At 27.4% G+C, this 13,760-nt stretch overlaps 1 protein-coding gene across 1 annotated transcript in view; it reads right to left on the bottom strand.

Annotated features, from left to right (window-relative positions):
• The window catches only part of LOC113384710, a 63,024-nt gene extending 49,944 nt beyond the window's left edge, over positions 1 to 13,080 (bottom strand). The window contains exon 1 of the mRNA XM_026622471.1: positions 12,808 to 13,080. Coding sequence (XP_026478256.1) covers positions 12,808 to 12,843 — 36 coding nt within the window. The 5' untranslated portion in view covers positions 12,844 to 13,080. The remainder of the gene's footprint in view (positions 1 to 12,807) is intronic.
• Positions 13,081 to 13,760: the final 680 nt, after the last annotated feature.

Raw genomic sequence — 13,760 nt, 5'->3', positions numbered from 1 at the left:
ATGACCACATTGATTAATAAATTATTTGGGACGCAGTTGTATATCTTACAATTAAATGGCAAATTCTCGTATAATTGCTATATTATACAGTAATAATAAATACGACAATATTAATGACATCTTTCCCGGCCAAGGTTTGTCCATATACTAATATATATTTTTATATAATTATACACATATAACTAGCATTGTGTATATATGTATATATAATTCACGAAGATAATATATTATTAATTATATTATTTATTTTCAAATATTAATAAGTTGCGGTAAATCTAATTAAATCAACCATTATTGCAGATGATTATAATAAATATTACAATCTAATATATTAAAATAACATAAGAAAATTAGAACGCGAATATGCATCTAAAAGATAAATTAATATGAAAAATCATAAATTATATTGATATGTATTTCTATGAAGCATAGAAAATTCAATGATATTTTTCTTAATACGATTATTTATATACTTCATTTATAATTAGTAGTTTTTGTTATCATTTTTTAAATATTTATTAGAAATTACGTCACTTCTAAGAATGCTTGTTACCTTGCTTTTATTATAGTAGACATGTTTGGTAAATTAATAATGTTAAGAACAATTATAATTTTCTTAGAAAACACATTTGTATTTTTGCAACGATTACATTCTTAGAGTAAATGATTAGTCATACACCTGGTAACAAGCCGCAAATTTATTACTTATTACTGAGTGTAATTTAATATGGAATGCATATTAATTTTAAATAATGAAAACGTGTTAACAGAAGATTTACATGTGGAACTCCATTTTATTACAGTTATTTATTATTATGCTTTTTTAATCATTTTGGTAAAGTAAAAAACCTTTGACAAAAAAAGTGTAAACTGAACTACCCAAAATCAACTCTTTGATGATGATTTGATATCGATATTAAGCAAAATATTAGCCAAAGAAGGTATTTTCTGTATATTACCAAAAACTCTGTTGAGTCAATAAAAAAAAATATTTTTTTTATAAAATATCAATAAGATTGTTCAATCCAAGTATTTACTATGCAGAAATAATTAGAGTAATCATTGCTCAAAAGTGATTGAGTACTAAAAGTGAAAATAATTAAAATATATGCAGATGGTATAAACTTTAACTATAAAGGCATCCCGTTTTTGAATCTCCTAAAATATTTCGAATGAAATACTAAATTATTTAACAAAATTGTAAAACGAATAAAAAGCATAAAGTCAGAATATTTCATTAATATGATGTAAAAAAAAGATTGAAATGATGTTGACAAACTATAAGCAAGGTTAAAATAAATAACACACCGCGTAAAGTGTATATTAAATCAGAATATGTAAAATGTGTTATTGAAATGGTTATTAAATTATGCAAAATTCTGCAAATTGTTGAAATTTTATGCAAAATATTTTCATCATTTAAATCATTTCGATACAATGCCATTATTATTATCGTCTATTCTAGTGAAGGTAAAACTACGTTAATTTATCAAACTGTTGATTATACAAATTGAGATCAATATAAAGTCAAGTAATAAATAAATAGGTATTTATATCAATCAAATCGTATTTATTGGAGTTCTAGTTCATTTGATTTATAGTAAAATCTGAATTTTGAATAGAGTTGCAAGCATATTAATTAAAAATTTGTTGATAAAAATTTGATAAAAAAGGATTAGAAATTAAATCATCTTCTTGTATATAAGAAACCTTTCTTTTAAAATAATATATGCAAATGTTCATTGTTTAGAATAGTATTTGAGATTTGATTGCATTTAGAAAAGGAATACCTAAAAGTGATTTGATAGACAATATTTGCTTATATAGAATATGTAACTTGTCCTCCACGAGGAAGTTATTAAAATTTTCTCAGACAAGCAATTCTATTCGTTTTGAAATTTTACATTAATTTAGCGTAAATTTTAAGTATACATTTTCTATGACATTTTATTATAGATCTCATGCATAAATAATGCCGGATCTCAATCTTATAATCGAATCAATCGAATATTGAATGAAGTGTAGCATGACAATTCAAATGACTACTTTCTAAATCATTGCAAAATTATATAAAACAATGCATTTTCCATGTTGTGACTCAAAGGTGTTACAATTTGACTTTTAATGTCTTATAACTTTAACAGCCGCGTCTTATAATGCTTGCAATCGATTTCCATCTTTGTCGCTGATTTCATAATATGAATTATAAAAATTAATTATTGTTGAAAAAGATTTTCAATAGAGTGATAGAGTAATCTAATTTCCAGGTTTCCCTAAACTACGTAATTTTATCGTAGTTTTTTCCGATGGTAAAAAATTGGAAAACTTGTTATAAAAGCATTTAGCAGTTTCTTCTAATTAGAATGATATCCTCAAGTGTCCATATTTCTTCTATTTCTTTGACTAAAAAGTTTTTTTAAATAAAAATAATAATGTTACATTAAGCATATACTCAGCTATACTCTTTAAGAGGTTTATTCAAAACAAGACAAATAGATACAAATGATTTGAGGCTGAAATGAATTTTATTTGTAGCTAATTTTTTTTTAATTCTAGAGACAAAACTGTCGACAAATGTAGGCAAGTCTAAAAAATCAAATTATTCTAAATGAGATATAATTTATAATAATATCAAAGATAATTGAATAATGACTAAAAACAAACTCTTCAATGTGAACACTTTACAAATTTAATAGGAAACTTGAGAAAAAAAATTATGCCTAATACCTAAAACTAAAAATCATATTACTGGAAAGAATAGTGCAAATATATGATCATTACTTCTAATAATAATCTGAATATAATAGTTATTGTTATTAATAAAATTTTCACCCTGATACGTTCAAAGTCACTAGAAATCAGGTTTTTAGGGAGATGGGAGTTTTTACAAAAAATCACGAAATATCACATGAGGGGGGGGGAATATAGTGAGGTATTAGGTGTATTTATTTTTTATCTGAGGGGGGGGGGTATTTTGAATATCATCATGTATCACCAAGAGGGAGGGTGGTCCAAAAATCCTTAAAAGCTGACGTGATTAATGGACGCCTCCTATTAAATATATAGTGGTAAACCGTTAGATTATCTAAGAACAATGTTCTGATTGCTGCTAAAAATGAGAAAATATAAGAAGTTTCCATTAAGTTTTAAAACCATCAATTCAGAAAAACTAATTTAGTTATAAACAAATGGATAGCAAAACGACAGCAAAATTGTTGCGTGTAGTTTCTTTGCGTATGGGATTCTGTAAATGCAAAATTACGTTTGCATGTGGCTGCACATCATTAATAAATTGTAATATAAATAATTAAATACGTACAAAAAGAAAATGAATGAAAGAATGAATTAAAGAATGAATGAATGAATGGGTGATCTTCAGAGTTTCACTCGCAAAGCACTTGATATGCGATGCATCACATCTGATGTATGTGATATCCTCCTTAATGGGCATGTATTGTAGGTTAGTTAGTTCTGTATCACGTTTCTCTGAAGAAAGTATTTGCATTTAATAGCATTTTGTTCATTGCTTATTATTTACTCGACTTCTGTGACGAGCATCTATTATGAATGGCTGTAAAATCCGTTTCTCTTTTGATTTATTTTCTTAAACACCAATTTCTCACATTTTCTGCACCTTGTAATTAGTGAGAAAAATATGATCATATAAATCATGAATGATTACAAAAAGTCCATAAAGGTCAATTGTTCATTAATTAGAAGATATCCGATCCATTGTAAATCAAATCAACTAGTTTACATGGATCTTTAACATCATTTGAAACTTTATAGAGGATCAAACCCATGATTTAATTGCTCGATATTGTACAGAATATAAGAAAGTGCTAGGTATTTCAACGTTTTTCTCTTGTTAATAGTTTTGATTTGCTTTATTTAAATGAGGATCGCTGATTCGATATCAACCACGATCAAGTCCGACATCAAACAGCTTTGATCTCAAATTTCCTCTTGAGGTTATAGATCTCAAATATAAAACCTCAAGTGAAAATCGCCTTTCGTGGGTTAAGCTGCATATATTATCATAAAATTTTAACAAATACTTTGAGTCTAGTTAATTAGTCACAACTGGATTGGACAACTGGGTTGCCATTCTCTCAAAAAGCCACATAATCCTCAAAACAATTATTAAATGTTCAAGTATTACATACAGGCCCGGTCCTGGGGTCCTCAGCGCCCGCATGCAAGATTTGTTCTAGCGCCCCCCCCCCCCAATAATTTTAACTGTTTTAACATTTATTATTAAAATTATATAAATATTTACGTAAATTCTTTAAATTGATTTTTAACACTTTCCACTCGCGAATTTTCGGCATTCGAGTCGAAGGGGTTAATCATTCTGGATTTAGTACACAAACAATTAAATATAATCTAAACGCTTATAAAATACATTGATACTAATTTTTTTTAGAAAATCGAAGCGATTTGCGGATTGACCAAATAGTTTACATTTTCAAGTATTTTTAACATATTTAACATTTAACAATATGTGTAATATTAATATTTGGATTTTGAAACATTTTACTTATTTTATTTTTAAACAAAACACTGTTTTTTATGTTGATTTTTTAAATTTTTTTTTCATTATTTATAATATCCAAAATTGTATCGTAAACTTCTCCTTATTGTTATCGTAAAGACCGAAATGTATTCATATTTACTTTCCCATCTGATTCAGAATATCAGATTGTTTTAAAGTTAAATTTTTATCGTATTTTATTAAAAGATGCAAAGAAATTACATATTTCCTTAACTGTATTGAGAACAAAACACAATTATACTTGTATCTGTATTATCTCTGCTTAGTCAATAATTAAAATTAGTACGGACACCAATAGGTATAAAAAAAGCTCAAGATTTTTGTTTCTAGTACATTTTGCTTCCATTTTTCATATTTGCTCCATTTCCGTAAATCTAACCACGTATGTCTTCAACGTCCAATTTCATCAGATGCGAAACATTTTCAACAAACACAAAAGTTACTATTCAGTTTCTCGGTCTTAATTTAATAAGCCATTTTCTATGCACTGACTTCCAATTTTTCATGTTTTTATATTATAATTTGTATCTATTTTTTTTAACAAGTTTCGTTCAAACTAAATCAGCTCGTAGTTTTTCGTCAATAATGCCCAATAATTTGAACTTTCGTAGGTTTGTGCTTACGGGTTTGAACACTAGACAATTTTTTTTTTGAGTCCACATTAACCTCAAACATCAAACGAGAAGAATTTAATAGGTACATGAAACAATAAGCAGAACAATAATTTACTAATTTGCTTTTTGTGTCTACGTATCCATTAAGTTAGATTGTTTATTATAATCTATTAAGTATTCTAAATTTTATATTAAAAAAATGTGAATAATATATTATAAATTCTATTTCCGAATCTCGTTTTGGCGCCCCCTAAGGCTTGCGCCCGCATTTTTTGCATGCATTGCATGCAAGGCAGGACCGGCCCTGATTACATATGACAAATTGTAATGAAAAGTATAACAAATAAACTATCTGTAAAAAAAGAATCAGTTGCTCTGATCATATAACCTTGTCATAAAAACATGGTTCTGCACAAATATCTCGATTTTATTGCTCATTCAGTGAATTTTTAAAAATTACATTAAATCAACTAAACGCTTTACTTAGTTAATCTTCAAGTGTTAAAAAGGGTTTCAATTAAACTGGTAAGTAAAAAGTATGAGCGCAAAAGTATTAGCTATATTGCTAATTAGTTTTGTTGTGATAATTATAATTTTAATTTATAAACAAACCATTTAAATGTGCTGTAATGTAATAACATTCATAAATATATAAATTTCGTTCAAACTGAGATCTTTAGTCAAATTTCTCTATTATTAAGTAGATGTGATTAGGTATGATTTAATTTCGCCGCATTTATACATTCAGAAGTATTTTCCTAAGTTGAACGACAATAAAATTAATTCGAAGTACTGTACTTATTCAAGCATATTTGTTAATAAAAATAATACTATGTTTTGTTTACTATTAAAATATAAATGTATCATTAAATCAGCTATACTTATAGTTTGCATACAAACGAGCACCCAACTCCATAATTAATATGACCAATTGGGAAATTGTACACGTCCATCTTACTGAAATATTTCTCACGGATTTTCTTAAACAAATAACTTAAAACTTAAAGTAATGTGAAAATTGCGAACAAATAAACAATATACTCATAAGTAGTTACATACTTAGATTACTGTTACTAAAACTGGTAATATTTTTAAAAGTACAAACTTACACTTGCTAAATTGGTTTCAACCATTATTGTCTTCATTTTTATGATTTTTGTGTTTTGCAAAATGTTTGTTCAATTTTTGCAAAATGCTATTATTTTAATAGCATGCTTTTGATTTTCTTTATGAATATATTGCCTAACATTCGACCAATATTAGTGTCACATACATATATTGTGTCACATATAATTCTAGCTTTTATTCATGTATGATTGAGGGTTCGGCTACCTTTAATAGTTGATAGTGAAATAGCTGGTAATTTGAATACTGCAATACGGATATTGCACCATTTATATTTCAAATATAATATATATACATAGGCGGAGTACATGGTTTTAAAATATTTAGAATTACTGGAATTATAAATATATTAATTCATTTTCTTAGGGATATATTCGAAACTTTTTCTAATATAGCAACAATCACAATCATTGCCATCCACCTTGTAAACTAAATCATTAACTCTATGTTTGGGAAAATTGGATTTCGAAACAGAAAAACGAGAATATGTTTTCAAAATTAAACATAACTAGAACCTTCTAAAATATTTCTTTGAAACAGTGAGAAAAACTACGTAAATATGGAGAAGGAATGGTTCAGTTAAATTTTATGGAGAAAAAAAAGTATGAGACATCATAATCTTATAAAAACTAATGAAACTATAGTCAAACTTGTAATTTATAGTTTTGTTCGAATATTGGCTAGTATATAGAACTGCTAGAAGTTGAGAAACAGAATTTTTTTAAATAAGTATCAAAAAAACTTGCACTTTTCAAAAAAATGCGATCAGAAATTAGGGAAAAATTATTGCTTTTTCTACCAGTTTAACAGAATATATTGCTAAAAATACGTGAGCCCTATTATTAACATTATAAAATCATGATAAATTGTGCAAGAAAAGTGATTATAACATATCATGATAAAGAAAACTTTGCATAGGTGAATGGAAAACTTGTTCTAGTAGTTATATGTCAAACAAAAAAATTGATGTGAATTGAATAGTTACTGGAAATTTACATAAATTGAACACAGGTATTAGTAAACATCATAGCAATACTAAATAAGCAATATATATGCTTTTATGTTATATGTGAAGTAATTATGCAATATTAAAAACCATTTAAGTCATTATTTATTCTCAAAAATCATTTGTATTATCAAACAACTAATTAAATCCAGCAGTAAAGTCAGACATTTGGTACAGAAGAAGAAATGAAGATTTTATTTGCAAATTCATAGCAGAATTGAAAAATTTATATTTTAAGTGCATTGACATAATTTTAATATTTGTTACAAAAAATAATGTTCTATCATGCTTCATTTAATTGCAACTAATACTAGTTCAAATTAAAAAAATAAATATTTCTCAAGATGAATCATTTCAAGATATTTCTTTGTTCTACCAAAATTTAGCCTATTGTGCTCGCATATCCTATTTTGTATCATATACTCTGTATATTTATTAATTCAATTTGAGACTGGCATAGTTTTATTACATGGTGACAGTAAAAATAAAATCATTAACACAGTTTTCTGCATCATTAACAGAAGAATTAGCTATGGTAAAAATACAATGTTATGGTAAAAACTACTTTTTGCTCTTCATACAAGTAATTTCACGGTTTATAGCTTTTTGGTTGTTGACACGCTTAATTGAAAACAATAACAATTTTATTTTAATTGTTTTGAATGCACGCAGTTTTTACAAATAAAGTAAAAAAATGAATATGAAAACCATGTAATATCCTAATCGGTTGCCCTCGTTCTATTTAAAATTCAATTGAAAATTCGTTAAAATAGTATTTATTAAAACCCATTAAAAGTGCATGCACGAGCTTAGATCTTCCTTTTTATTATTATGTATTTTTTATGAAATATGAAATTATCATTCAAAGACATTTAAAAAGGTTTATTTTATTTTGTTATAGAAAATGTACTTATAGTACGTACTTTTAGAGATAGACTGAAATCAATATTCTTACAAGTGAAAACTTTAGGTTTATTGGTCTTCTGGTTTTTAAATATTGTTTCAATGAAAAATTTTAATTGTGTCAATCGATTATTTAAACAGAATAACATACTTTTTGTTCAAATCATTTTTGATCTGTATTCTATGAACTATTATAATGACAATCATGTTTAAATCAACGTTTCCCAACCATCACATATTCAAATAAAACGAACTTGTAATAATTCTTGATATTATTTTAATTGTTACACATAATTATTACTCCTCAGAAAACGTAAGTAAGCAATTAAAATATTACCTTTGAAAATATTATCATGAATCTAAAAAATGTTATATACCGAACTCAATAAGAATTATCCAAATAATACAAATTTTTAAGCAATTAATATCTATTATTAATATATATTATATATTCATACTTTCTATAATAAATATTTTAAAAATCTGTATTTTACCGATTGATCCAGTAGTTTTCTAAAAAAAACGTGTCGAAAGGTAAAATTTACTTTCTCAGATATAAACACAAACCTACTTCTCCCCTTTTGTCGAGTAAACTAAAAATTCAAATGAAATTTTCGAGCAAAAACAAACTACTCCTAAAAATATAAATTATAAACTTATTTATTTCAGAGTACAAAACATAGGTTAGTGTACCAAATGTTTGTATGAACTTTGGAATTGAAAAATTATGTTTCAAAAATTTAATAATTATGTGATAAAAATGTACTTTCATATGTTTATAAACAATTGCATAATGAGCTAAATGCGATGGCTGGAATGCCGCGTTGAGATTCATAAATAAATACATTACGCTACTAATTTTAGTGCCCTTGGTAAATGTTTCATAATAGTTTCATTTTAGAACAATGAACTACTTTTTGCGTACAAATATTTAAATTGTAAGCAGCATTTTGCCTTAAGCCAAGTTGATTGACCATCCTGGCATGTGTTAGTAATCAATAACTTCATCCATGATAATTGAGATTCAGCTATTTAGATGAAATTTTCAATTGTTTTCAAGTATTCACCCAAATTGATATTTTTCAAGCAAACTTATATTATCTGGAATTGTATTAATTATAATGCACAAAACTCGTGCTAAAAGCGCAGCCTATTTTTCCAAACGTTGAAGAATTTTTAAAATTTAACCACTTTTCACGGGGCTATAATATTTTAGGATATTAGATTAGAGCATGAATCTTATCGCCATGTTAAATTTCATTAAAAATAAAAAAAAAATTACTAGGAAACGGCCTGGCAAATCTTCAACTATTCCGAACTATTCTTTGAAGCTATAAATGTATATTTTATAATTGAATTTCATTATAAACTAAAATTTGACATATTGAATTTTCAACTCAACCCGATCAAAAAATTTTTTAATGAAACAAAAAATAAATTTCAAAAACGATAATTATATATATATAAAAATACGTTGATGATTACGCGCTTCAGGTATTTATATGTACAGTAAATTTCATACTATGATGTTATGAAATTGAAATTAGAATATTCATTAAAGCTGCATAATAAAAAAGATTGAACAAGGTTGTATTTCGCTTATTCGTGTGATTTCTTTTGTTACAGCACTGCGGTTTTATTTTATAGACAAATACAGATTTTTAAAATATTTATTATGGAAAGTATGAATATTTTTTTGTTTGAAAATAGTAAATTTAGAAGTTTACAGAAGAAGGGTTAATTTCGTTCAAAAACATTATGTAATCAAATTGGTCAAACTAATAAAATTCATACCATTTCATAAAAAGTTCTGTGTACATATTAGTTGATTAAAATTTTGTATTGTTTGGATAATTCTTATTGGGTTCGAAATATAACATTTTTTCGATTCATAATACTATTTTCAAAGGTAATATTTTAATTGCTTACTTACGTTTTCCGGGAAATAATAATTATGTGTAATAATTCAAATCAAATAAAAATATTATCAAGAATTATTACAAGTTCGTTTTATTAGTTTTATTAGTATCGTTTTATTATTGATTTAAACATATTTGTCATTGTAATAGTTCATAGAATACAGATCAAAAATAATTTGAACAAAAAGTATTTTATCGCTTAATCTTTCTGGAAACTTCAAAACGGTGAGATCATCTTTGGAAAAATCGATTGATAATTGAGTCACGTAAATCTGTTATTTCATAATATTTTATTTGCCAACAAACACGTTTAAACATAATTGTTTTTTTAACAAACTATAACGACCGTTGATTTTAAGATAATTATTTATTGATCAATTTCAATAATGTATTCATCATGATAGTATTGTCGGATTTATTAGCCATTATGAACTATTTCGAACAAATTGATGTATTTGCAGATCACTATATTGAGAGTAAAATGATGTAGAAATGTTTTTAATAACAAATACATCTCATATTTAAAACGAGATAAATAAATCAATTCTATATCTATAACATAAAATTATATGAATTTATGGCAATACCATTAGAAAGTAGCTGATAAACCTTTGTCATTATTTATATAGGTATTTAAGTCCTTAAATTCATATAGGTATATAACTATATTAATTATTATAGGACTAGTAAGCAGAACTTTTAGTCCTTAGTTTGTTGCAATGACTCTAAAGCAACCCAACGGTTGGCCTATTTCTTTTTCATTAAATTATTATTAACATAATTTAACTAAATACTGATTACCTTAGATCAGCGTTCGGGAAACTTTTTTAATCATTACCCTAAAATATTTTTGTCTAAGTTGACCTCCATGGCCAAGCTTACCCCTATTCGGAGAACTACGTAGCAAATACAGTAAATATCAATTAAAATACATGCTTTGTACCCCCAAAAATTAAATTTTTACCCCATTTGAGGTAATTTTAAGGTTTCCGTGCCACTGTCCTAGATGCACCCTAAATAGCAATGCTGGAAATGGCTGTTTTCACTTGGAAACATATAATTATATAAATTTTTGTAATGCGACCATACGTCCCGGTTGGGCCGGGACAGCCCCGGAATTCCACCTTATGTCCCGGGTTTTTCTAGAAGAAATATTAGTCCCGGATTTAGATTTTTTGTCCCGAATTGTCCCGGGTTTTTACGCTTATGAATGAGAAAAATGCCGAAAACAAAATCCCAAGTTCAAGCCTCTTCCATTATTAAATTCTAACAATTTAACTTATTATTGGATCTCCAAAATCGATAGACCTGTCTTCCTCAAATTTAATTAGATCTTCGTTTCGTCAAAACGAATGAATAGTTTTTTTTTTAAATCATTTAAATCGGACGGTCCGTTATCTTAAAAATTGCTCCGTATCATCGAAGCGGCTGGACCTGACTTTATCAAAAATTAATCAGAACGTCTCCCCATTAATAGAAATCGAATGTTCATTGAATTAAACTGAACTCACACAAACACATATACATCAATTTTTTCTAAGGCATGCTCTGAAAGGTAAAGATATGCAAAAAATTTCATTTTCGTTTTTTTGCATTTCATATTTTATATTTTTTTAAATAAAAATTGTTTTTGAGAAGAATTAGTTAGTTATAATATATATTTCTCACTTTCCAAATTGTGCCGCCCTGGGCAGTAGCCTCGGGTAAATCCAGCACAGCGCACCCCCCCCCCCCTAATTTTTCTAACAATCTACTTTCGTAAAGACTGAACTAATATTTTAATTTAATTATCATTCTAAAAGATTAATATACAATATCATGTATATTGTATATTAATTGATTAATATATAGGTTGGAAACTACGGGGTTAAGGGGGTATTCTACTGTAGAATTTTGAAAAAATCGAAAAATTTTTTTTTCATATTTTCAAATTCAAAAATATGTCATTAAAAGGATTTTTCAAAATTACTATTATTTCCTGAGTTATAGCCATTTTAGTGACGTGGCCTCGGTTCGGGTCTGACTTGTTTCAAAACTTTGAACGCGTTTTTCTCAGAACTACTTTTTTCGAGCTGGCGGTAAGGATATCTCGAGTTATAATGAACCGATTTACTTCAAATTTAGAGAGGATCTTCCCTATACATCGCTTTATCGCGTGGACCTTGCCCAAAACTATAACTTTTCATTTAGTATTTTTAAAAAATTCGAAATTGTTAAAAAAGCATGAAAAAAAAATTTTTTTTTCAAACTGCCGCCATTCAAACAAAATTTTTTTTTAACTTATCCAAGGGTCATACGATAGCGGCATCTATAATAATTAAGAATCCATCTATTTTTTATGTTTCAAATCACCAGGAGGGTTGGAATCATGCACGTCAGGACACCCTCTTTTTTTTGAGCCCCCACTTTGACTGCTCATAACTTTGTGCATTTTAATTTTTTTTTTAATCATTTTTTTATGTAATAATAAAATATCAATAAACAAATTATAAAAAAATCGATAGTAAAAATATTATTTGTTTCCTTTATACAGCGCTTCAAAAACCGGGCGAAATTCATGCCTCTACAGTAGAATACCCCCTAAAGGGGTTAAAATATAAATATAAATACATACATAACGTACATTATATACTAATAGTATATACAGTGTAATAAATATTAATAACTAATTAAATAATTTCTTACCTTAACTTTCGCTTTTGAGAAGCGTTTTGATAACATTTTAGCTAACTCTGCTACAGTATTAGTTTCAGTATTTGAAAGTCAACAGAAAAAGTAATTTCAATACAACAACAAGAACAACACCCGCGCAATGGCCACTTCAAAACAACAATTTCTTCATTATAACTCGTAACAAGTATCAATATTTCCTAAAACCATCCATGATTTCGGACATTATTATTTTCGTTCGTATTTATTTTTTCGTCATGCACTACGTTACGTATGACACCGACCCCGCTTAACACTGCAAGCAAACTGAAGCCGAGCCGAACCGTCGGTTTTCACGCCGTTCTTGCGCTCCTTTGAAAAGTGGCGTGGGGTGATATCACAGCACCGTATACACCACGTGACTATATTTTAACCAATTTGCCAATAATAATTATTTCTGTTTATAATATAATCATCGAAGCGTGGTAATTAACAATAGAATACGGTATATACTTCGAGTAATTTTGTAAGTTTTTATTACAAGAGTTCCGACCCAAAGAATTCGTTCTAAGAGAAGCTTTTTATTATTATAAACAAATACGAGGTGTGTTCAAAAAGTACCCGGAATTACTAATAATTAAATTTCGCGGGTCTGGAGTGTCTGATTGTCAAATTTTTTTTTTTATTGTGTTGGTATACATGCCCCTAAAGTATGATGAAATTTTCAGCTATATTCACTGTTTACTTTGTCTGTGGTAGTCGCTAAGGTTCGACGTGTTTTTCTGAGCTCGGCGATTTTTACAATGGAAGAATTGAAAAGTCAAAGAATTTGTATTAAATTTTGCGTAAAAAATGAAATAAAGTGTTGCAAAGTGCAAAAATTCACCAGATATGGCTCCGTGTGACTTTTTCCTATTCCCAAAGTTGAAGAGACCCATGAAAGGACGGCGGTTTTCCTCGATTGAAGAAAATCGCTGAGAGTGCTCAAG

Source organism: Ctenocephalides felis, unplaced genomic scaffold, assembly GCF_003426905.1.
Source record: "Ctenocephalides felis isolate EL2017-DRISC unplaced genomic scaffold, ASM342690v1 CF-g0.4_SCAFFOLD_03571, whole genome shotgun sequence".
In the NCBI taxonomy this organism is placed as follows: Eukaryota; Metazoa; Arthropoda; class Insecta; order Siphonaptera; family Pulicidae; genus Ctenocephalides; species Ctenocephalides felis.
This window is presented reverse-complemented; position numbering and strand designations above follow the sequence as displayed.